This window comes from Verruconis gallopava (genome assembly GCF_000836295.1).
Source record: "Verruconis gallopava strain CBS 43764 unplaced genomic scaffold supercont1.42, whole genome shotgun sequence".
NCBI classification, from domain to species: domain Eukaryota; kingdom Fungi; phylum Ascomycota; class Dothideomycetes; order Venturiales; family Sympoventuriaceae; genus Verruconis; species Verruconis gallopava.
Window position 1 is genome coordinate 1 of NW_015622178.1, and position 24499 is coordinate 24499.

The 24499-nt window shown below is 55.9% G+C and overlaps 8 protein-coding genes across 9 annotated transcripts; 3 read left to right on the forward strand and 5 right to left on the reverse strand.

Moving 5' to 3' along the window:
* Positions 1-288: 288 nt before the first annotated feature.
* Positions 289-2031, reverse strand: PV09_08492 (uncharacterized protein). The gene is made up of 2 exons (XM_016362406.1): positions 1219-2031; positions 289-1169 (listed from the first exon to the last, which is right to left on the reverse strand). Exons 1-2 carry the CDS (start codon positions 1406-1408, stop codon positions 460-462), a joined length of 900 nt encoding a protein of 299 aa, XP_016209691.1. The 5' UTR covers positions 1409-2031; the 3' UTR covers positions 289-459.
* Positions 2032-2850: 819 nt separating this feature from the next.
* On the reverse strand, positions 2851-4957 carry PV09_08493 (uncharacterized protein). Its single transcript, XM_016362407.1, has one exon. It carries the CDS (start codon positions 4876-4878, stop codon positions 3040-3042), a length of 1839 nt encoding a protein of 612 aa, XP_016209692.1. The 5' UTR covers positions 4879-4957; the 3' UTR covers positions 2851-3039.
* Positions 4958-5268: 311 nt separating this feature from the next.
* Positions 5269-9072, reverse strand: PV09_08494. 2 transcript variants are annotated; one of them, XM_016362409.1, is made up of 3 exons: positions 8376-9072; positions 7859-8234; positions 5269-7792 (listed from the first exon to the last, which is right to left on the reverse strand). In XM_016362409.1, the coding sequence occupies exons 1-3, from the start codon at positions 8526-8528 to the stop codon at positions 5673-5675; spliced, it is 2649 nt and encodes an 882-aa protein (XP_016209694.1). In that variant the 5' UTR covers positions 8529-9072; the 3' UTR covers positions 5269-5672. The 2 variants fall into 2 exon arrangements, with proteins under 2 accessions (XP_016209694.1, XP_016209693.1); XM_016362408.1 differs by having other exon boundaries at positions 5269-8234.
* Positions 9073-10007: 935 nt separating this feature from the next.
* Positions 10008-11855, forward strand: PV09_08495 (uncharacterized protein). Its single transcript, XM_016362410.1, has one exon. The coding sequence runs from the start codon at positions 10152-10154 to the stop codon at positions 11316-11318; it is 1167 nt and encodes a 388-aa protein (XP_016209695.1). The 5' UTR covers positions 10008-10151; the 3' UTR covers positions 11319-11855.
* On the forward strand, positions 11840-16065 carry PV09_08496 (uncharacterized protein). The gene is made up of 2 exons (XM_016362411.1): positions 11840-15465; positions 15537-16065. Exons 1-2 carry the CDS (start codon positions 12326-12328, stop codon positions 15976-15978), a joined length of 3582 nt encoding a protein of 1193 aa, XP_016209696.1. The 5' UTR covers positions 11840-12325; the 3' UTR covers positions 15979-16065.
* Positions 16066-16831: 766 nt separating this feature from the next.
* On the reverse strand, positions 16832-18657 carry PV09_08497 (uncharacterized protein). The gene is made up of 3 exons (XM_016362412.1): positions 18441-18657; positions 17887-18324; positions 16832-17789 (listed from the first exon to the last, which is right to left on the reverse strand). Exons 1-3 carry the CDS (start codon positions 18490-18492, stop codon positions 16903-16905), a joined length of 1377 nt encoding a protein of 458 aa, XP_016209697.1. The 5' UTR covers positions 18493-18657; the 3' UTR covers positions 16832-16902.
* Positions 18658-18824: 167 nt separating this feature from the next.
* Positions 18825-22169, reverse strand: PV09_08498 (uncharacterized protein). The gene is made up of 3 exons (XM_016362413.1): positions 21648-22169; positions 20658-21589; positions 18825-20595 (listed from the first exon to the last, which is right to left on the reverse strand). Exons 1-3 carry the CDS (start codon positions 22029-22031, stop codon positions 19593-19595), a joined length of 2319 nt encoding a protein of 772 aa, XP_016209698.1. The 5' UTR covers positions 22032-22169; the 3' UTR covers positions 18825-19592.
* Positions 22170-22322: 153 nt separating this feature from the next.
* PV09_08499 (uncharacterized protein) lies at positions 22323-24457 on the forward strand. The gene is made up of 2 exons (XM_016362414.1): positions 22323-23568; positions 23623-24457. Exons 1-2 carry the CDS (start codon positions 22585-22587, stop codon positions 24244-24246), a joined length of 1608 nt encoding a protein of 535 aa, XP_016209699.1. The 5' UTR covers positions 22323-22584; the 3' UTR covers positions 24247-24457.
* Positions 24458-24499: the final 42 nt, after the last annotated feature.

The following is a 24499-nucleotide window of genomic DNA, read 5'->3' on the forward strand; positions in this document are numbered from 1 at the left end:
GCACGCTCATACTAGAGGTCTTGCATCCACTAACAAACTGCGACCATTTGCACTCAGACCCTCAGAGGGTTTTCGAAATAACGGCATCTAATTGGTGCAGGAGTTTAAAGGAGTTTAGTGCGAAAAGCCTTACCCCATAGGGTAAGGCACGAAACGCCCTCTGAGGGTCTGAGCCTGCTGAGATAATCCGTCGTCGCTTATCAGATTATATCTGAAGGAGGTTACAGCAGTTGACTATTTTTTACTACGCAAAAATAATGGATTTATTGCGTGAAAGGAACTTTCTGGGTTCTGTCCTTAGAAATCGGATTTTTCTATTCATCAAATGTGCCCCTTCACTCTAACATGCAGAGATCTGGAAAACTGTTGTCCGCTCTCTATTACACAACGAACAAGAAATACATGTAATACGAGACAAATGAAAACTGAAATCATAATTCTATGCATCTCTATGTGTCTTTAAGCTCTGGAAGTTTCATAAAAACCATCCGCCTCGCTCTCGCGAGTAGAGGAGGCAGAAGATTTTTCCTGCATAGCTAGGCTGCGAGGTAGAAGCCAGCCAGGATGGGCGAAGTTGAACACAGCAACGGCTAAAATCATAAGCGCCCCATCGAATCCGAGGAAATAACCCTCGTGAGTGATCAGATATCCCGTCCAGCCCTGGGCCAGCTCGACCGTTCGATATATACTCCGGACGTAGATGAGCGCGCCGGAAAACGTCGTCGCCCAGATCAGAGTCTTGATGTCCCTGGTCAAGATCCCGGTGCCCAGCTTTACGGCTCTCCGAAGGAAGTCGACGAAGAAAAAGGCGAAGACGGTTATGCTGGCCATCTGGAACACGATACCTCCGACCATGATGTTCGTTCCTGTCTTGCTCCTTCGTGGAGGTGTGGCAGAGACAGCAGCGCTTGCCTGGGCGCCGCCGATGGCCTGAATCACCAGGCTGATGACATCGCAAGTGCAGAAGATGAACAGGTACATTCGGGAGCTGATGATGGACGTCTTCCCCTTGCCCCCCGTTAGGTTGATGAGCCGACCGAGGATGACGTAAATGCCCGCGGTGAAGAAGGTGGGCCCTATGATGAGGGTGCAGATTTGCATGAGAAAGGCATTGAGGTTTGACGGACACTGCGATGACCACGTTCGACCGGCCCAGCCTATCAACTCGGCTGAAATTCAATCAGTACCCTAGCGTATAACAGTGAGAAAGGATCATACTGAGAGCGCCAACGGCAAAGACAGCTGTCCACCAGGTGCGTTTCATCCATCCCTGGACGAAGTGTGCGACCATCGAGATGAAGAATAGAACGGAGAAGACGATTCCTGCGGCCAGTTCGGGTTTGTAGCCGTACAGATCTGCCTTTCCTGGCTCATAGGCTTTGCAGCCTTCGAAATCTGCGATGGGCATTTTTTTTCTTTCTCTCGGTGAGGGTTCACACAAGTCGATACGAGCACACGCTTTAATCGAAGAACGAACAGAAGGATTGTAACAGTGGATGGAAGCAAGAATACACCGGAAATTCCTTTAATAAGAGACACTGGCTACGAAGAGCAGATGCCTGCAGCGAGACATCGCAACATGTTGTTATACGAAAAAGACGGCCATCGGTGGCCGGAGCATCTCCTGTAACAAATCGACCTACCTGATGGGCCCCTTCGTACTAACCTCGCAGTGTACACGAGCATTTTTGCTAGCGTGGGCTGAGGAGTCCCACAGACAAGGCCTGATATTGATCCGACGCGTGCCGAATGGACGGAGCCTGCGCTGCAGTTCTACTCACGCCCAGAAGGTCGTTGTCGTCATGAGGAGCCATCCTTGGGTCTTGCAGGTGCAAAACAGAAAAGAAAAATGACGCAGAACGAGAGCAGCGGCTGCGGGGAAAGTATGAGGCCGTAATGCTAGCTATTGAAGAAGAGCGTAGGTTTTGTGCACTACCGCGCGTTAACGGGATCGGGTTCTTGGAATGCGTCGTACGGCCGAAACGCTGGTGGAGCGGAATCGAATTTCTTGGCATCTGGGACGGATCCGCTTGCAAAAAACTCCCCGAGCGTTCTGGAAACTGCTGATGGAAAACCGGATCAGAAATGGATTAGCATGCCAGTCGCATTGTCTCGACAACAGATCTCGACATGAGGATTGATGGCGCATATCTCATCTCGATATTTGGAATATCCCCTCGACTTTCTAAACATACAATTTCTCCGCGAAAGCCGATGTTGGCCTGTAGAGATCTTGTCCTAGGCTGCGCAAATCAGAGCCAAACATAGCCTACCTTGTTCATTTTCAGTGTCTTTCTCCATTTTGCTTGCTGTTTCTAAACTTTCTTCAAACTTTAATTATGAAATTGCGTGAAATATCTTGGATGCTGGAATGATTGAGGCCAAAATGGGAACCTGCACTTCGCCATGCCCCGGTTTCAATCTGCTGACCAAGGCAGAGAAACGAACAGGTTGAATGCGATCCCTAGCAGATGACCTTTGCGACGTCAAGCCGTCGCAGAAATGCCTAATACATAGAGACTCCACGCAAGCCGACTCATTTTACTCAGTCACGCGTCGCAAAATGATTCGAAGGAATCCGCGGTCCTCTGCTCAAGCAGGAGGCTCGAGAAGAAGGAATACGCCACGGCGCTTCCCACGGACGCACCGCACATCGACCTGGACGGCGTAAGGGAACGGGATGACTCGTCTCTGATGGTCTGCACGCCTATTCCTCCTGTCTCCGGCGCGCTTCAGAATCGCGAAAACGAGTTTGAAAGGCCGCCGGTTGCTCGTGCTGCCTGCCATCCCGGCCTTTGTAGAACGCCGGCTGATGTGCGATCTGCATGCCCCTATACCGTCGCGATCCAGCGGCGATCCCGTGGGCTGCCCAATCCTATGGACCGCAGACAGTGCGACTTAGGTGGGTTTCGCGGACCCCACAGACGACGTGCCTCGCCTCTTGGGCGAAGGCTGCAGAGTAAGGACGGTTGCAAATGCGTGCACGTCGAGCGTAGAAAAGAGCGTTCGCACACGCGCACACAAAGCGTCGCTGTCGTGCTACGCAGCGTTCGGGGAACGCGCAGAAAACCCGGCCTTTGGCCTCCAGGTCGCCTCGACGGAGCGACAGGCATCCGGCGACGTCATAGCTGCAAGCGTCGTGCTGTCGAGCGCGACATGCAAGCCCTGGAGCCGCTTTTGCTCGGTCTTGTGCTTCTCGCTAGGCGGTGCGCGTCTCGATGGCATCTTCTGTACGGTCGTGGTGGCCTCATGGCTCGAGGACAGGTTGGTCGACGCCAGTGCCTCTGCCGATGCGGCTGGCCCGATGAAAATGAAGGACGAGTCTGCCTCCTCGCGTAGCATAACAGACGTAGAGATGGCGGTGTTGTTGGGCGTGTAGTCGCAGAACAAGTGGACGATAACGTCTCCAGGGCGCGTAGCCGGATTTGCATATCCCATGGCTCCAGAGTTGCACTCAATCTGCGCCCATGTGGACTGCGGACTGGAGTTAGCAGTTCTATCCGCCGTCGGGTGGAATTGGTTCATGTGTTGTAGTATCCTAGACTGTTTCCGCTTTGCCTCCTCGTCGCCTCCCTCTTGCGCCAAGGTGCGGAGAATCTCCTCAACGTCGTCGACGGGACTCGTTCGCTTGACTGTGCCTTGGTAATATGCACGCACAGAGTACGACCGGCCCTTGATCTCGTGCCACGCCTTAGCCACCGCAGGGCGGCTGGATGCGTTCGATTCGTTCGTTCTCAGCGTGGCTAGGACGGCGCCGACATCGACTTCGAGGATATTCTGGAGGAAACACCACCGCACCAGCGGCGAGTTTTCCCTGGACCCGAACCGCTTTATCGGCCCGTTCTTCTCCAGCCACACAACCAGATACGCAAACAGGTCTGTGTTGCTCATCTCGTAGTCAGCCGCCAGCGCGCTGCGTATAGCGTGGTGCTGCAGCTGAGGCAGCCCAAGCATGCCATACACCCTGTCGCGGGCGTCCTTGCACCGCTGACCGCGGTAGAGGTTCATAGTCCACCACAGCACTTCGGCCGGCGTCGAGTCCGCTTTGATGCCTGCCACGCCCGTCGCGCACAGATCGCCGGGTGATTGCTTATTCGCCTCGATCCGGGAGATCTGCTCTAGGCCGGAGCGCAGGACTTTGGTCGCGAATGCCGTCTGATCCACACCTTGGGGGGGCCGCGCGACCGCCTCGCCGACCATGAAGCGCACATGCAGCCACGGGGTCTTGTGCTTGCGACAGATGAGCACCCTCTTCTTCGCCAGCACGTTCTCCTGCACGATCCACAGCCTGCTAAAGTAGCTCTTCCCCGCCAGCCAGCTCACGCTGTTGTACATGCGGGCGCTGTCCTGACCGGCGGTCCCGCTGAAATCGGTCAGCTGGCCCCGTTTCCAGTGCCTCCGGTACTCCGCGAACGTTCGATACGACTCGTCCACGATCCCAGTCTCCTCCTCCCCGCTTTCTGGCGTGAGACAGACGGCGACGCAGACGGCTAGCGTGTACACCTCGTTCATTCTGGCTACCTGCGTCTTGCGCTCCTCGAAGTCGTCCTGGTTGATGCATATGGCATCAATCCAGACGTACCGCCCGACGTTGTGAAACCGCAGCGCCTTCAGGCTGTCTTGCAGGTTGAACCCGACCTCGAAGCGTCGGCCGTTGAGGCCAATGCTGCCCCCTTCTCGATCACCCCAGGTGTACGACAGAGCCACGTACTCGGGCGTCGTGCGCTGCGCGAGCGGATACTCATCAATGACACATTCCACTTCGTCGTCGTACCCACCCTTTCCGGGCAGGATCTGGAGTAATCGGAAATGGTCCAACGAGAGCGGCGCGTATCTGAACATCTCCGAAACATGGCCGCTGCTGACAGCGTTCAGCATTGTGGAAGCAAGGCGTGTTGGAGAGAGGATCTTCGCGCTTTCGAGACAAAATCCCGTTCGTAGTTTACTGTCTATCACGCGCAGACAAGCCTCGTGAAGAAGCGAGGCAGACCACAGAACGCCAACGTGCAGGATCGCGGGAGGATCGTCCTTCGCAGCCTACTGATCGGGGAACGATCAGCGGGGCCCATCGCCGCCAGCATTTTGCAATCGGACATAAATCGTCGTGCAGACACATTGTGCAAGGCGTGGGTCCTGGGTCTGATTCAGCACTTGCTAACATTCCTTAGCTCTGATTGGCTGGAACGTCCGAATCTCACGAAGCAACTATGTGACGTAGAGAATCACCTCGATTTAATTATCACAGCATGTAATCTTGTCGGAGAGAATGACGATGCCGTCACGAATCATCCTTACATTGAGAACTTCCAGATAGAATGTCAAGAAACCGAGACAAGAAGGACGCTGATGAAAAAAAGTATCGTTTTGATAAGTTGCCTCAATTTAGATTACAATACTTATCAGTGCTGCAACACGAAAGAAAAACGTCGGGTATCCAACTGACAAGAGTAAACTCAGCGCGCAACGTACTCGTAATCAAGTGAAACCCATCTATGCAATGCAATTGATAATTCTTTTTCCCTCTGCAGTAAATAGAACATCCCTTATAAACTGCCAAGGACAGTGTCATCCCTCATCTTCTACTGCTACAAAGAATAAAGTAAGGGCTGATGCAACGATAGCATCGGTGGTAGCGAAAAATAGCTCCTCTAGAGCTCGAATCAATGCTTCAATCAAGCGCTGATGAGCGTTTTGTTCTCCACTGTAGGTGTCGATCGCGGACTTACGCCTGGGCTCCACGCCGTTACGATGTGCCGCACCGGCAACTGGACCTGTAGTGCGGTGGTGATACTAGGTGTCGCGGGCCCAAGGCTCTCGTTGTCACTGCTCGCCGCTCCGGGGTCGCGAGTGGTCGACGGAGATAATTGAGGAACTGACGTAGAAGAGCTTTCACGTGACATATCTGGCCTGCCGTGCTCTTGGGAAGGAGGCGATGGTGATTGATGATTCGTGTTTTCAGCGACGACGGTAGCGGTAGAAGCAGTAGTAGCAGCATTGGCAGCCTCCGTCAGCGCCGCTATCTTTTCCTTAGCGCGCTTGAGGTCTTTGCGGTACCCTTTGACGTCAAGTTTGTACAGTACAATGTCCTTGACATGGTACTCAATCTCCTTCTCGAGCTGCGCAATACGCACTGCTGGATCCGTAGCAGTGTCCCCACTCTCGTCCGAGAATTCCCCAGCTTGCTCGCGCGCCTTGCGCCGCTCGAACTTGAGACGTACCTCCGTGATGGCCTCCTCGATGTTGAGCTTCTTCTCTAGTAAGCTCGAAGCCGGGTGCTCACGCTTGTGGACCTCGACTGCGTTACGACGAAGCTGTTCTTTCAGTAACTGCAGATGACGTTCGCTCTCGACTTGAGCCGCGTGCCTTGCCTTCTCAATCTCCTCAATTTGTTTTTGCAGCTGACTCAGCCGCTTGCTGGATGTGTTGCCCTTCTGCGACTGCGACCGAAGCATATCGTTGCTTTGAGATAGCTTGGCCTGCTCTTCTCGCATGATATGTAATTGCTCCCCTAGACTCGCAGTTTGCGCTTCAAGATCGGCAATATACTTGTCCTTCTCTGCAACCGTGCGTCGCACATCCTCGAGCTTGAACGTTAGGTCAGCCACCATCGCGGGCAGGTCTGCGCGGCCTTCCGCTGCTTTGGCCTGCTCGGCAAGCAGCTTATTCTCCTCTTGAGCCTTGGACAGCTTCATTTGCGCGTCTTCCAATTCAGACATTTGGGGTCTCTGACGCAGCTCATCCATTTCCTTCCTCATTAGCGCCATCTCTCTTTTCAGGCTTGCTACCTCATTTTGAAGCTCTGAGTTATGCTCCAACACATCGATCTTTTGCACGTTCGCTTCTTCAAGTCTCCGAGCTACGTTGGTTAAATTATTTTGAATTGCTTCCTCGTTGGCTCTGGACGCCTGCAGCTGTGCGAGCGAGGCCTCGATGTTCGCCCTAGCCTCCTTCAGGGCTACCCCGAGTGTTTGCTTCTCCGATTCCAGGTCGCCCATCTCAGCAAATCGTTCGCGCAAGAACTTCATCTGCTGCTTCAGCGTATCGTTTTCGACACCCAGCCTGTGCGCCTTCGCCTTTGACTTTTCGTACGCTATTTGGATACTTTGCATGCGTCCAAGGCTCGGAGTCTCCGTCTTGGGTAGACTTGCGCTGCGTGGAGTAGTCGGCATCGACGGTGCCTGTGAGCTGGGCCACGTATCTTCTCGAGGTGCACGCGCGGTCGCAGCGTCATGTGAGTTGCTGCGTACGGGGAATTCTTCCTGAATCGCAGGCGCGCTCCGCGGCACTTCTGGCGCGGAAGGCATCTTGTACATGAGCGAGCTCGTGCGCATAGGTCGAATGTTGCTTCCACCTGTGGGATGTTCCCAATCCCCCTGCAGATCCTGCAACTCCCGTATGGTGGCGCTCAGTGTGCCCTCTACTTCCTCCAATATCGACCGTGCAGGACTCGGCACAGGTGCTGGTCTCTCTGAAGTCATAGTGGTGTTCGCGGACGTAGTTGGCGCTGGTGCGGGCGATGCCGCGGTAATGCTGACGCGAGAGTTCGAGCGTGGGCGCGACGTCGACGCCGAGCTGGGACTCTTGGTATGCGCTACCTGCACGATCTTTTGGAATTCTGCGCCAGACAGGGACGGCCGTCGGCTCTCAGCAGGCGAGATTGCCGGTGTAAGTGAGTAGGCCGCAGGTTTTGAACCTTTGGAAGCGCTGCTGTTGCTTCTCTTGCGAGAGTCTTGCAAGTTCAAAGGCGACTCCATTGACTGGCTCGTTCGTGGCCGTGAAATGGACGCACTAGCTACAGTCGCTGCTGAATTAGTATTTGCGGCACCTACGTTACCACAGTCCTGCGCTCCTGACTTACTGCTTTGGTCGGTAGAAACAGAAGGCTTTCGCGACTGGGAAGCATCGAAGTCCACAACCAAAGGCAAAGGCTTGTCGGTCCAGTCGAGAGACAGCTGTGGCGTATCGCCGTCCATAGGAAGTGTTTTGGACCTCCGGCGAGCGAACGACGCTCGTTCTGGATCTGCGGTTCTCGGACGGGTGGGGGATACCGGTCTGGACGTCGACAACGATGGTGGAAACACGGACGTTAGGCCAGCACTGGCCGGGATGTTGGAAAAAAGGGAGACATCCGACGCGACGGGAGCGTGATCATCCAGGGTATCGGCCTCGTTTGACTGAAGTGACTTGAGTGTGACGGACGGCTTACTCAGGGAAAGCGAGAGGAAAGGCACTTTCTGTTGTGACACAAAAGTTAGTGGGGCATTCCATCATTGGAGGATGTCGAAAAGTCGAATGAGGCCAGACAGGCAACTCTGAGGGTTCAGGCGCGAGCTACGAAGACAGGAAGGGGAGATAAGGAAGTGCGGGCGCATTACCTTCTTCACAGCTTTTGATGGCGAGGATGCCTTGGGTTTCCTGATGACGAGGTCCTCGAGCGAGACGAGGCCACCGACGCCGCTGTTTCTCCAGTCCTTCTTGTTGGATTGATGGTGGTGCTCAACCCTCCAATTGTGCAGCTTGCCAATCATACTGCTGTTGGTGGTAGCGCTGACACACTTAAACTGTCATCCATCTACCTGCAAGGAAGGGCGCGACGAGAGCGTGCTGGATGTGCCGCGAAGTTGGCAAGGGGGCTCTTGGTGCTTCTGGATATGTAGGAGTGTGGGATCAGGGTTGGCTGAAAGGAGGCGAGGAAGCCAAGTGGTCGGGTCGAGGCATGCACGAACGCAAGCAGGGAGGCAGAGCAGATGAAGCGAGGCAAGGCACGGCGTCGAGGAGAACAGGATCTTAAGACCAGTCACCCAGGCGGCGAAAGAGGCCGAAGCGCATGAAGAAACGCGGTGGAAGCTGCAGGCGGGAGGAAGTATGAATAACAAGAACGGAACCTAGCACAAGCACAAGCACAAGCACAAGCACCAGCGCAAGCACAAAGCATCAGGGCCACCAGGACGCCATGTGGTGTACGACAGCAGAACGACGGGTCGCAGATGACGTTGGAGCGGTGGGGTTTGCCAGAGCAGCAGGACAGCAGGTTGCAGTGGTCGCAGTGGTAGCAGGAGCAGTTAGGTGTTGCGGTAAAGGACAATGCACCGTCGACCCAAAAGGTGGTGAGACGCGAAGGGATCGGCGGCGTTCGCTGGGCGGGCGCGTGGGCCCGGCAGGTCCAAGCGCGTCGCCGGGCCTGGACGGGATTAGCGTCGGCGTCGCGACGGCGCCGCAGGAGATGGGCGACGCCGGCTGATTGGCTCGCCTGCAACGGAGTGCGCGATCGGGCGTGGCGTGCAGCACCGCAGACCGTTCGTTTCGTCTTCACCACCCTCACTGCGTCCGCAACGGCGGCTGCGACGGCGGTGCAGCCCAGCACGGCACGGCACAGCACAGCACAGCAGAGCATGACGGACGCTCCCTCGAGGGAGAAAGTGTTGCCGCCGCCGCCGCCGCTGCTGCTGCTACTACCAACACCTCCTCCTCCTCCACCGCCGCCGGCCAAGCCCATATGAGCGCGATGCTTGACACCGACCGCAGCATTCCCTGACATGCACGCGGTCGGAACGGGACCCGGAGTCTGCTGCCCTCAGTTCGATTCTCCGGCTGCGAGGGGTTCTGGCCATTCGCTGACTGCACGGCATCCAAGATCCGCTGCTGCAGCCCGAGGGTCACTAGGATTGCACCAGTGAGCACGAATTCTGCGCGAGAGCGGGTGACTGATCAGGATTCTCCACGCTTTCCATGCCTTACCAAGACAGGCGGAGCACAAGGTGAGGAAGACCGTCGCGTGTTGCGCGCTGAGCCCGGGCTCGGTACGGAAAATGAGAGGGGCAGCGCGCGAGCACTCGGGCGGCCTGGGCATGCGCAGCGAGCGCTGTCTGCATGAGGCTAGGCGGGCGCGTTTTGCTGCGAGCCCGGCGACAGGCCCCTGCGTGCGACAAGCACAAGTCCCTGGGCCCGGCGGGACTGACGGCGTTGGCGGGGCTGGCCAGCACACTCGGGCGCGAGGCCCCTGCGTGCTTGGCCAGCGCCTCGCTGTGCGCTTCTCTCCCCCAGCCCTCCGCTGCTCTGGACCTTGTGCATGCACAGCCGCAAGGGTCCCGCGCCTGTTCACCGCAATCCTGTGCGGGCGAGCTCATCACCCACAACACAAAACGTGCGGTATGTCGCCCTCCCGGTCGCCTGCCCCCCATCATCAATTCCACCGTCGCCACCGGACAAGCCGCAGCAGATCTAGCAGTCACGAGCGTTGCCGTCGCGAGGATGACTCGTACTCTGCTGCACGTCCACCGCGCGACGGCGCGCCGGCCAGCAACCAGCGGCGGGCTGAGCACAATTTGACGGCCCACTCTTCGCGTCGTCCGCGCCGAGATGATAGCAGCCGCTCGGCATCACCACCACCACCGCCCAAGCGTCGGAGAAGGTCGCGTTCGCTGACGGGCCAGTCACGGTCACGGTCGCCGTCCCGGTCACGCTCGCCTCCGAGACCACGTCGCCGCCGCGAGACGTCTCGGAGCCCTGGCCGTGGTTGGGGAAGGAGCCGTCGTGAGACGAGAGGAAGGAGCCCGCATAACCACGCGGGCAGAAACGAGAGGGATGCGAGTCACAGACGACGGGGAAGGGACGATGAAGACTCGATGAGCAGAAGTCGCAGCCCTCTGGGACCCAGCGAACGTCACCAGCGCCGTCGCCGCAGTGCCAGCCGCAGCCGCAGCCGAGACCGGCGTGACAAGGACAGGAAGGACAGACACGACCGGAAGCCTCTTCCTTCACAGGAAGTCGCCTTCCGAGGTGGAGACGGTGCTGGTCGTGAGCTCGACTCGACCGGTGCGCTTCAGAAACCGATCGAGAAGGAGAAGCCCAACTTCAAGCCGACCGGCTTGCTCGCTAAAGAGGCCAACACGGTGGCCGGCACCAAGATCGTGCTCAAATACCATGAGCCGCCCGAGGCGCGCAAGCCGCCTCCGAGCCAGAAGTGGCAGCTGTTCGTTTTCAAGGGCGACGACATCGTGGACGAGATTCCGCTGTACACGCAGAGCTGCTGGCTGCTGGGCCGGGAGGCCGCGGTGGCCGACGTGCACGTCGAACACCCGAGCGCAAGCAAGCAGCACGCCGTCGTGCAGTTCCGACACAGCGTAAAGACCAACGAGTATGGCGACAGACTGAACGTCGTCAAGCCGTACCTGATCGATCTCGAGAGCGCCAACGGCACGCGCCTGAACGGCGAGAGGATCAAGGACAGTAGGTACTATGAGATTCGGGACAAGGACGTGGTCAAGATTGGGCTAAGTGATAGGGAGTACGTGTTCCTGCTGCCGACGGGGACTTGAACCGGGCGGAAGAAAGGGGAGTCCAGGAGGAGCAGAGACTGGAAGTTCGCTATGTAACCACAGTGCTTATACATAGACCCTTATTATGGACAGCTGGTTTTGCTACCTTTGAGCCGTACCATCTTGCCAGGCGCCGGCAATTGCCTCTCCATGAGTACAACCACGCCGGCATTGTTTCCCAACCGCTACATCCTGCATGATGCTCAAGCCCTTAAACCGCAACCCTAGATCCTCTTGCGTCCGGCAGATTCACATCATCAAAATCCATCTCCTCCTGTCAAGACAATCACAAGCAAACATCTGGACCCGCTCAAGCTTCGCTAAGACCGCTCTCTGTCCCTTAGTCGCCCCAAGTCCTGGCCGCACCGTCACCCTGTCAAAACATAAGCTCAGACGACAAGCTGCTTGAAGAGTGTTTTCTGCTTCTGAGTGTGAGGCCAGCAATTGGCTGCGGGGAACCGCAGGGCTTGCTCGCTCACAAAACGGACGATCAGCGTTAGTTCCCGAGCAATGGCGCCTCGGTCGGCACCCCCATTTGCCTCGAAAGGGATGAGATCGACCTTGGCCGAGACTGTGCCTTACTGGTTGGAGTAAGTCATCAGATGGGTTGACTGAGCTTACTGGTGCGATCGTGAAAAGGCTGGGGTTATGGTGTGGACACCTGCGGCTTGCACATGAACAGGATTAGGAGAGAACACACGTCTTTGCAACGCAGCCTCCACGACTCCGTTCGGTTCTGTTAGATTGCTACTCGCTTATCCATCGCCCGCTCACGCTGCTTTCACGCTCTCGTTGCTCGTCCGGCTTTTTGTTTGTTTTTCTTTTTGACAGTTTGTGCACAGCGAGAATGAGATAGTCCAATTGACGTATCGGCTTTCGTTCTCTGGAAGTGTCTGGTGCGAACGTGTGTCGCACGACCTGCATCGCCGTCCATCCCGTCGTCCAACCCCATCACCATAACTTCCGTTCCGCCACAGCTCGGCGCACGCGCAGCGAAGCCGTAGAAGATGATGCGCTACCGGCGCTACAGGGCATTCTTTGTCCTGGCCGCCATTGCCGTTCTGGCCTTTTACCACTTCGGCAGCCGCTCGCCGCAGGTCGACTACCTGAAGCAACAACTGAACCTGCGGAACCACAAGGCTGACTACTCGACCTCTGCGAACCAACACGCCCAACAGGGAGTCTTAAAAGGCGGGGCTCCACCGCGTGCGCCGAACCCAGCAGACGGAAGCGCCAAGAGCGGGACGTTGGACTTTGTGGGGGACGATGACGCGGCCGTAGCGGGTAAACTGACACCTCCACCAGTTGGAGATGTCGAGAAGCCGGTTCAGAATATTCCGCCGGAGCAGGGGACGAAGACAAACGGAGGGAAAGAGAAGGGCAGTGCCTGGAAGCCGGCGAAGACGACGAAGGCAGCTCAGCCGCACCCCGGAGAAGGGTCGCGGACGGAGACGACGACACAGAATGGCAAGGACATTGACGGTGACAAAGGAAGCGAGGATGGCGAGCGCGTGCGAGTCATGCCTCACCCGATTCCCGCGGACTCGTTCCAGAAGGTACGGCCGCTTCTCGAGCAGGGCGAAGGCCGGTGGGAGGACGACCAGGTGACGCTTGATACACCGCCGGTGTCCTGGGAGAAGCCCGTCGAGCACTTCCCGATCGCCGACAAGGACGTAACCCCGCTTCCGAAGGGCAAGCCGAAGCAGTTGCCCAAGATCCAAGCCTCCTTCTCTTCCGAGTCGGTCGAGCAGAAGAAGGATCGGTTGGCCAAACAGGATGTCATCAAGGAAGCCTTCTTGCATGCCTGGGGTGGCTACAAGGCGAAGGCGTGGGGCCACGACGAGATCAAGCCTCTCAGCGGCACGTTTAGAGACCCGTTCAATGGCTGGGGTGCTACGCTCGTCGACTCGCTCGACCTGATCTGGATGATGGGCCTGAAGGACGAGTTTGAGGCGGCCGTCGACCAGGTGGCCAAGATCAACTTCAAGACGAGCCGCCGCTCCGACATCCCATTGTTCGAGACGACGATCCGTTATCTGGGCGGCCTGCTCGGCGCCTACGACGTGTCCGGAGGCCAGTACCGCGTGCTGCTCGACAAGGCGGCCGAGCTGGCCGAGATCCTCATCGGCGCCTTCGACACGCCAAACCGCATGCCGGACTTGTACTACCAATGGAAGCCGGCGTTCACGTCGCAGTCGCACCGGGCGTCGAAGCGGGTCGTGCTCGCGGAACTTGGGTCGCTGGCGCTCGAGTTCACACGCCTAGCACAGCTGACCAAGGAGCCGAGGTATTACGACGCCATCGCGCGCATCACCGACGCACTCGAAGAGTGGCAGGATCACACGAGACTGCCGGGCATGTGGCCGAGCTCGCTGGATGCATCCGGGTGCAGCAAGCGTCCTCTCAAGGGGGCATCGATAGAGCAAATCGCCAACGACGGGTCGCTGGATCTGCTCGATTCGAAAGGCAATCCGCTCGAGAAGGCGGGGAAGGACGAGTCGAAGGCGAGCAAGGAAGAACAAAAGGCCGGCCTGGACTCTGCAGGTATGACGAGCAAGGAGAGCTCAAAGACAACGACCAGCAATCGCGACGAGGATGAGCTCGAGGGTGTCGAGGTCAAACAGCTGATCAAGTCGGGCAAGGCGGCGTCGGAGAAGTCGGGCCCGAATGTCAACTTGGCAACTACGTCGGACCGCAAGAGCGGAGCGGGTGTCACGAAAGGACAGACCTCCGACTATGCTGAGCTGTCCGGCAAGGAGGAGACGGGGCCGAAGCTGCCGCCACCGAAGAAACAGGGTGGCAGTGAGGAGGCTGAGTACGTGCCCCTGAAACGACCGGAGCCCGTCACTTTCAAGATCGATGGCGGCAAGAAGGACAAGCGGCAGCTGAAAGCGCCAGACGTGGCCGATGTCCTCTCCGCTCTACCTGCCAGAGATGCTGATTCATCCACCCCCGAGGAGGACCCGTCCTATAAGCGCAAGGGCGAACCTGTTGCCAACATCCCCTCTCAGCTTCCGTTCCACAAACATGACGGAGTGCCTCTTTCGACGCTGGTAGAGGAGGAGGACGAGATTTGCGTCCCAACGGGTCTGCAGTCTCAAGCCACGTGGGGCACCGACTTGTTTACCCTCGGCAGCCAGGCGGATTCGACGTACGAGTACCTACCCAAGATGTACCTGATGCTCAACGGGCTTGTGCCGAAGTACCGCACCATGTACGAGAAGGCCATCGACGCGGCTAAGGAGCATCTTCTGTTCCGCGTTATGATTCCCGACGAGAAGCGCGAGGTCCTCGTCTCGGGCGAATACGCCGTCACGCACAACGTCGGCGACAGTTCTGATGGCGGAGTCAATGTCCACAAGCTACAGAGGACGACGGGCTCGCACTTGACTTGTTTCGTCGGCGGAATGTTTGGCCTCGGCGGCAAGCTCTTCGGCCGCAAAGACGATCTTCAGCTCGCGCAGAAGCTGACGGACGGCTGTGTGTGGGCATACGAGTCGACGGCGACGGGCATCATGCCGGAGACGTTCCATGCTGTCGCGTGCGATGACCGCAGGGACTGTCCCTGGAACGAGACAAAGTGGTGGGCCGTGCTGGATCCGGACATGGGCGAGTGGCGAAACAAGAACTACGAGAGCTCCATGAAGTACTACTACGCGCAACTGGAGGCACGAGAGAAGGAGATCCAAGAAATCAGGGCGAAGAGTGCGACATCGACAGCCCATGTCACTGAGGAGACTGCGTTGCCAGAGTCTGGAAGGCTGAGGAGCCACTCGGACATGGAGAAGAGGCAGCTTAAAGACCCTGACGGATCTTTCAATGGCGATGCCAACGCGCCCCTCAAACCAGCTGCGTCCGCCTACGGCAAAGTCCCGGAGGAGGATGCGTTCGTGCAGGCAGCACATGCGCAAGATGCGTACGAGGAGGCGCAGATCAAGAAGCAGCTTGAGATCGCGAAGGGCACGCCTACACAGAGCCGCGAGCCGGAAACGACGTGGGAGCCGCCCACGCTCACGGAGGACGATCTGCCGCCGATTCACAGCCCGGAGAAACCGTTGTCGCACGAGGAATTTGCGAAGACGCTGATCAAAGAGGACAGACTTCCAGACGGAATTCAAGCCATACATGACAGGCGCTACATACTCCGGTAAGTCGAACGTTCCTCCTTTGCGACCATCTCTTCCATTCGTGCTCGCAACGGCTTACGCGACTGAACAGGCCCGAAGCCCTCGAGTCGGTCTTCTACATGCACCGCATCACGGGCTCGCCGTACTGGCGTCGCGCGGGATGGAACATGATCTCGGCCATTCTTAAGCACACGCGCACCGAGCTGGCCCACAGCGCAATCGACGACGTGACGAAGAAGTTCCCCAAGCAGACCGACAGCATGGAGAGCTTCTGGCTCGCCGAGACGCTCAAGTACGCCTGGCTCCTGTTCGAGGAGGAAGACAAGTGGTCGCTCGACGAGTGGGTCTTCAACACCGAGGCCCATCCTCTGCGGAGAATGCCCGCCGACGGCGTCCCGGACGGAGGCGTGGCGAGCAAGGCCGGAGCGGCCGAGGAGGTGAAGAAGACGGCTGAAAAATCCAAGGAAGGTCGGGTGGTCACGCATAAGAGCGACGAGGACATGGAGGCCGAGATGAGAAACTGGTCGACGTGATCCCCGAGTCGCGAAGGTAAGCTCGGCAGAGAGCACGAGAAGCAAAAAGAAGAGGAAAAGAATAGGAAGAAAAAAAAAAAAAAAAAGAAAGGGGTAAAAAATTGGAGCCGGGCGCTTTCTCGACATTGTATTCATAAACTTATAGGCGCGTCTCACGGCGCGCCGCAATCACGATCTCACGCATACGGGCGGTGTTTGAGCAAATCCCGGTTTCGAAAGGAGAGAACAGCGCGCATCTTTTTGCGGCTGGGGTTGGTTGGTTTCGCTGGCGAGAAACTCATCATCGGGAGCCACGGCGTTACTTTCTCTCTCTCTTCCTCTCTCTCTCTCTAGTTCATTTCTGCGTTTTGAGCCACGCTGGGGATACATAGCATAAGGTTTATTTTATTTTTATTTTTTTTTTTTTTTTCCATTTTTCAATTTTTTTAACAAAATTAAAAGATAAAAGAAAATGCCGTGCTGTCTTTGAGTCGCGTTTCGAAGATGACAAAAAAACAAAAAAAAAGTCCGTCCGCTCGTCCTGACCTGCCAGCCCGTCTTACGTTTCCTTTCCATCTAGCTGGGGTGGGAACCCTCTTTTGTGTATATCATTTGCGTCTACACATACACACACGGACACACATGCAACTTTTTTTTTTTTCTTTGTTCTCCAACGCTCGTCGCTTCTCTCTCCTCCCCTAACCCTCCTGCCAATCCGGATAACGCCACGCTGATAAAGACTGCACGCGACCTTGATCGCTGTGCGCGCTCGAAAAGAAGACGGAAAGATGGATGAAGACGAAAAGGAAAGAAACAGAAAAGAGAGGAGGAGAAGGTTTTTTTTTTTCTTTGACAAAAAAAAAAAAAAAAAAAAAGGGAGAAAGGGGATGGGGTGGGGGAGAAGGAGGATGGGATAGGATGATGCTTTTCAAGTCGGGGAGACACTCACGGCCGGGCGGGCCCGTTCCCGTAGCCCTTCGACGGCGTGATGACGCCGGGCTTTTCCATGTGTTCGGCCACGGCGGCGACGCTCAGCGCCGAGTCGCCGCCCTGCGAGAGCGTCATGCCGAGCAGCTTGTTGGCAACCTCTTTTGCCCCGTCGCCTTCCTTGCGCGCGGGGTCTACGCCGCGGCGCGAAGCCGGGCTGCCACGTTCGTTCTCGTCGTCCGGAAGGGGGCTCATCTCGCCGTTGCCGACCATCTTCTCGTACGCCTCTTGCAGCCAGGGTACCGATCTGCAGCGCTGGACCAGGCGCACCGTCGTGGGGTCTGACGGGGCGAAGTGAAGGCTGTTTCCCGTGTTGCCCTCCAGTATGCGCAACACGGTGAGAATCTCGCGGGGCTTGTACGACATGCCCGCCTTGCTGAGCTGCGAGTTGGCGAGCAAGGGGTGCAGCACGCGGAGGTACGTGTGGCGTAGGGCCTGCATGGCTTCGTTTTCGGCGGGGAGGTCGAGAAGGTTTCGGAGGATGACGTCCGTAAGCACGTGAAGGTCGTTGGTGTAGAAGTATTCCGCCGTGCTTTTCGTGTTGAAGACCAGGTACAGCAACTTGAGGATGAGCAATTGGAGGCTCGTCTCGCTTTCTCTGTTGAGCAACAGGATCAAGTTCTCGCCGAAGGTTTTGTATCGGCTCGAATAAACGCTCAGCGCTTTAAGGACTCTGTTCGTGATGGGGGGCATGTCTGCCGTCGCTGATGCAGACAGCACCATGTACTGCTCGTTCAGCACTAGAAGGACGCGAATGACCGGATAATGGTAAGGGTCCGAGGCATCGGACGAGAGTGACTCTGTGATCGCGAACAGAGAGATTACGAATCCGTCGTTTACGGCCGCTAAGCCATTGGGTCGTGTAAGCAATCAGAGCACATATGATTTGTTCCGTGACAGACAGTGCGCACGTAGACAGAAAGGAAACAGGGCTGCACGTACACAGGTCTTCCCAGGTAAGCCTCTGGATCCGGCTCATCTCGTACATGATGTCCAACAGCATTCGATGCAGCTGTTCCTCGCCCTCTCGGCCGTTGTACTCGGTCACAAGCTCAACCAGCCTTGGAAACGCACCCTCTTGCTGAAGCATGAACAGCGTCTCCTCGTTCGCGCGGCCGTCGCAAAGCAGGATCGCTGCGAGGAGATGCAGCGCCGCGGGCTCGTCCTCCTGCAGAAGGGCATACACGCATTGGCGCCGTACATACTCCGTGTGAGCGGTGAAGATGGGCGAGTCGAGCAGCTTGTACGAGCATTTTGCGATATCGTACTCGTCTTGCAGGAACTCTGAGCGAAATTTAGTGGTAAAGGCTAGGTATGAGCGCAGCGAGTTGTCGATTGCCTCGTGGGTGGAGCACGACGAGGAGACGATGTCTTCGAGCTCTATTGTACATCCGCCGTTAGCTTGCGCGCTCGGAAAACAAGCCTGGATCTACGCAAGGCGCGCGCCAAACGAAGGCACAGGCGGCAGTTCGGCAGTTCGAAGCAGAAATACGCACCGTCCCAGAATTGGTCGGCAGTCTCCAAATCATAGGAGACCTCGAAATCCATGTTCGGCGCCGCGTTTCAGTCGCGCACTGGGGGACATTGTGCGGCGGAACAGGCGTGTACCATTCGAGTATTTACTGAGGGCTCATCGTCAAGGACAAGGCTGACTTTTGGACGTTCGGGCGGGCACAAACAAGGCGCAGCGTTCGTGTTAGGAGGAAGGCTCCGCGAGGTATGGAAAGTGAGTGGCCACATGCTTGTCCCCGCTGCCGCTGCCCTTGCCTGCGTCGCATGGCTGCGCGTGGCTCGTGCTCACCTGTCAGGGTTGTGACTCGTCAGTCGTGACCCGCCGTTGTGTCGGGTATCTCCTTCTTCAACGTCATCGCTTCCGAACAGGTGTCCTGCTACGAATAACTTATACTTCTTAACACTGTCCTCGTGGATTGCTGCGCGCGGCTATGTTCGAACAAGTGTGTGCAGCAGGTGGTGAAATGCCTTGTTCGCTGTAGTACACGCTACCAAGTCAACGTCAGCGCCATTAGCAGCGCCTCTGACATTTGTCCACGACCCCCTTCCGCTGTCAAAACAAGACTCCCACCCATAGCTGTCCAACGCTTTGGCCTTAGCACTGCGTAATTCTGACCACGCATCTTCTTCATCTCATGCACGATCCAGAACAGCAGTTTTCAGCTTGTCTCGGGCTCTGTGCACACCAGGAGAGCAGATGCTTGGGACAAGCTCGAACAACGTGCTTGTAGTCATCAGCACCGGCCGTGGTAACATACAGCGAAGCCCTGCACGCTTGCCATATCTGGACGCTCTCGACGTTGAGGGAGATTGGTACTCCCTAGAGGCACACATCGCCGCCCTAAAGCATTTGAGTCGAAGGTAGTATGATCGAGCAGAGTTATTCTGTTCATTTTTCAAGCCCGCACCAAGTGATCACTTAACTCTGCGTGTATGAACATTTTCGTAAGAGACAGATCGTATTCCTGGAGCTTGGGACAATTAATGTAATTAGCTCCGCAAGATATTTGGCTCGCTGACCGCAGACTGAGATTGATGCATCTGAGCATGCTCCCCACTTGTATTCGCCAGCAAACTAAACGTTGCGACCCCCGCTGCGCCAAAAAGATTTTCAAACAAATATTGTGTGCATCCGATTACATGACATCACAAGCATTTTTCTGACATTGCTCCAAATAGCCCGCCTCTTCCTCTAGGCTTCCCTGCGGGACCCCATTTTTTCGTACTAGCCCTTTGACGGTGATGTTCTGGTCTCCTTCGGCGTGCCACCACTTCAGACGCTGACACTCGTCTTCCCCAATGCTAATCTCCCACTTCCCACCACTAACCTCTACGGTCGTTGCGCCACCGGAGCAAGGGAAATGCCACTCTGGCAAAAAGATTTCCGTCGGCGCGCCTTCGCGCGTTGGCGATGGCGCAGTGAGTTTGAGGACAAACGTACAATTTCGAAGATTAAAACCGTAGGACTCTACCGTGCCGTGCACAGCTGTAGGCACGGGGCGTGTAAACGCCTCCGCGGCGCGGTACCCAGCTACGTTGATTGGTCTGTCATCCGCGAGTGCTGATATGTCGTTGCTTGCAGCTGCCTTGCGCAGCATACTCGTACTAGAATCCATCGTCTCTGTCGTGAGGGTGGCTTTCAGATTTGACGGGCGGACGACGTTACCATCTGACAGTGATGAGCGGGAATACGATGGAGAATCCGTATCCAGGCTTGTGGTCGATTTAGCTCTTTGCAGTGCATTTGGCAAAGGCCGATCGTCTAGTGAATAAATGCTCAAATCTTCCCCGTTCCAATTATCACCCCATTCGTGATTGTTGCTCGCAACGTATACCCAAAGAGTCATTCCATTACCACCGAAGCCTTCGATTGCAAACATGTTCGCATCCATAGCCGCGATTTGGGATGAGTAGTCGCCGGTCTTGTACGCATATTTGTCATCCATATCGTACGGAATTCCAATCTCGGAGAAGATGCACGGCCGTAGGCCCATATTGTCCATGCCCTCTTGACGGATAGCCTTGAGCTGGTCACGGAAGCAATTGCGGATTGCGGTCTCACCGATGCGGATTGCGAAAGCTGGGGTAAGATATTTGCCTCGCAAAACGCCGAAGACGTCTATGTTCCAAAGGCGATTCCTTTTCATCGTTATTAACGTCTCTCTGCTTTCTTCGCTTGGATGAATCAGTGCTTTACTCACCACTTCTTCGATATAAGCGTAAGTCCGTCGTAAAAATGTGGTACAAATACCATGTTCGGGTCATCATCTTCTGTGCCCTTGATCGTCGGTGGAATCTCCAGCACTGGTGGTTGACAAAGCATGATCGTCGTTGGGAAGATACTTCGTACCATATCTCTGTATTTCCGATAAAAGTCCATGAACCAATGATTTGTGAAGTACTCATAGTCCATTGTTGCGCCGTTCCGTGGATCCTTTGCGAAGTACTGATTTTGAAGTAAGGTGTCAGTCGCTGGGTCCCAAACCCCATGTTGCGCCCATATATCCTCGCCCAGCTTCCAGCCAGGATCCCGCTTCCAACCATATAATGTGTCGTCGTAGTCAGGTGGTAACCATGCAGATACGCCTTCAGGATCTACTAATTCAGTACCTGATTTATACGGCCCCATGCTACCGAAGTCCCACGTCGCAATCTCGCAAGCACGGCCTGAACCTGTCAGCATTGCCTGCCACGGCGTTGGTGAGGTTCCTTTCTGCATCTTTTGCTCCTTTGGTATATTCGCCAGATCCTGATAGCCTATCAAACCCCTATTTGGCTCGTTGAGGCTCTCCCATCCAATCACAACGTCGTTTTCCAGATCACCGGCATCTCTTATAGCTTCCGCCAATCGTTTACACGCATTGAGGAAGTGTTGTTGAAGATAGTCTTGGATATTCTTGCCGTCGATGATGGCCTTAGGCGTGAAATCACGGCCAGCAAAGAACATTGTCCAGATTGTAAGGTTAGCAAGCCGCCAGTAGTTTGTTGTCCAAATCATTTTTGGAAAAGATGCAGGGTCTGGGTAAGTGTTGTGCACAAGTGCAGCTTCTGTTACGGCGAAAGCCTTAGGGTTAAATCCGCACGCATAGACGGTCCACATCGGCGCACCGGAGCCACCGGTAAAGCGTGACCACTTAAGTATATGTTAGCTGTCGCTGCGAGGCCAGCAAGGGCAAAGGATAAGCACATACAACGTCCTGATGTGGGTCCATAAAAATGTAAAAGCCATACTCTCGTGCGATGCGGAGAAGAGATATAGTATGCTGTATCCAATCTTCATCGTACTTGCCAGGGCCTTCATGTTCTATTGCTTCCCATGTGAAAACATATCGGATGGTGTTGTATCCCCATCGCCTGAGCCTCGAGAAGTGTTCATGGGCGGAGTCTAGAGCGAAAGGCCTGTCAGTGAATCTAACCTTGTCCCCATCAAAGAAATTCTCTGATATATGCGACGGCTGGTCCGGGTTTGACGGGAACTTCGCATCGGCAGCAACGTTGATCCCGTGCAGAATAACCTCTCGATCTTCTGTGTCTAGGAAGCGGTGACCATCTATGCGGATACGGAGGTGTCCCATGGTGCTACCGCAGAATTCACATATATTGAGGCTGGTGAGTGAGAGCCACGCGTAGCACCAGACGGGGGCGTTTATGTTGCGCACGTATGATGTATATCGGGATTGGGACGCGAGCGCGCCAGTTGTGCGATGTCGTCCCCATCCAGAGACGTCATGGACGTTGCGGAGGCCTCCCCTTGTAGATGACCAGGGGTCTTTCTTGCACGCTCCCGCAGCCGCAATGCGCTAAGATATTTTCGGAACCTTTGACGAGCGCCAGCGTGGCCAGATCCGGACTTGAAGATCTGAACACGCACGACGGGCTACACTTCTAAAGTTCAAATGCCTTCACCTTCTTGTTAGCCCCGGAGAAGTACATACTTACAACTTGGTCACTCGCTTTCTCGGGTACAGCGAAAGCTGCGCAATAAGGATCTGAGACCCATCAACCCACGCCCGTTTGTGGCTGCCCCTTACCAATCCACGCCCCTCAGTCATTTTGACGCTCCAATCCGTTCGGAGCACACTCACGGTCGAAAAGGGCAAGGTACAGGAAGGCAAAGGAACATAAATCATGAGAACCTTTGCGAAGCTGGCTCTTGGAGCCTACCTTCTCACGTATCCCTTCGTCTCCGCGCTCGGTCCTTCAGATATTTCTGCCGACACTCCTATATCTCAACTTCTTCAAAGTGCTAAGGCTCAACTGGCCACGGGTAACGCTCAAGATGCCCTCACATATTACGATGTGGCGATTTCACGCGACCCCAAGAACTATCTGGCCCTCTTCAACCGTGGCGCTGCCTATCTATCGCTAGGCAAGAACCAACAGGCACGCCGCGATTTCGACAAGGTTCTGCAGCTCAGGCCTGACTTTGAAGGTGCGCTGATTCAGCGCGCCAAGTTAAAAGCGAGACATGGTGAATGGGAGGAAGCTGAGGCGGATTATCGCGCAGCAGGCAAGGGCAAGGATTCTCCAGAGGTCGCACAGCTTCATGAGGCACAAGGTGCGGCGATACTCGCACGTAAATCAGCGGATAAAGGTCATTGGGAGGACTGTGTACAGCAATCCGGCGTGGCGATCATGGTCGCAGCTGGTGACGCCTCTCTTCGCAAGCTACGTGCTCGGTGTCGATTTGAGCGGGGTGAGGTCGCCGAAGGCATCAGCGACTTGCAGCATGTGCTTGCATTAAACACTGGCGACACCGAGCCACACCTGAAGATCTCAGCGCTTCAGTTCTATGCACTGGGGGAGACAGACACCGGGCTCGCTCAGCTGCGCAAGTGTTTACAATCAGACCCAGAAGAGAAGGAGTGCAAGAAGTTAATGAGACGGGAAAAGGCTTTGGATAAGAGCATCAAGAAGCTAAAGTCCCTTCTAGAGAAAAAGCAGAATGTGGCAGCGACAAAGCTGCTTACCGGGACGGGCGATGAGCCTGGATTGCTACAGGAGGTGAAACAGGACGTTGAGGCTCATAGAGCGGACGGGCTCATACACATCGCCTCTGCGAATGGACTGTACATGTGGCTTCTGGATACGACATGTGAAGCATATCTTGATGTACGTTTGTGATCTCCGTGTGCTTTAGGACGACGAGCTAACGTGGTACTCTAGATGAAGAGCAAGAAAGGTGACGCATACTGCCAGGAAGCTCTGCAGCACAACCCCAAATCTCTTCCTGGTCTCCTTTTCAAATATCGTCGGCATATGGACGCTGAAGAGTTTGACGCTGCGATTGGCGCTCTCAACGAAGCAAAGGAAACGCACGGCAACTCGGAGAAGATTCAGAACCTGCTCAACGAGGCCCAGGTCTTACTCAAGCGTTCCAAGCAGAAGGACTATTACAAGGTGCTTGGTGTGCCGCGGGACGCGGACGAGCGAGAGATCAAGAAGGCGATGCGCAGAGAGGCCAAGAAATACCACCCGGACAAGGCGGCGAGCCAGGGCATCTCCAAGGAGGAGGCGGAGAAGAGGATGGCCGCGGTGAACGAGGCGTACGAAGTGCTCAGCGATCCGGAACTTCGAGCCCGCTTTGACCGGGGCGACGACCCAAATGATCCGATGCAGCAGCAGGGCAATCCGTTCCAGGGCAGCCCCTTTGGTCCTGGCGGTCATCAGTTCGTCTTTAGGCAGGGCGGTGGCGGACGCAGTGGTGGTGGCGGCTTCCAGTTTCAAGGCTTCCCCGGCGGTGGGTTCCCAGGTGGTGGGTTCCCTGGCGGCTTCCCCTTTGGTGCATAGACGTGCTTTGGACAGTGGGCTTTGGGATGCTCGCAATGTTTTGTGCATAGCGTATGGCGTTTGCGTTTGGGGGCATGTATATTCTATTGGGTCAAGGGGTTGGACTTTGTACAAATGTGCCCTGGACAAGACTTTGACTAGGACGGAGAGCGTATGGCTAGCTTTTTCTGAAACACTATACAATGACAGCCCAGATGGAGCTTCCGAGAAATCGGCTTTCGCGCAATGGAGAACTGCCAGATGTGAATTCCAG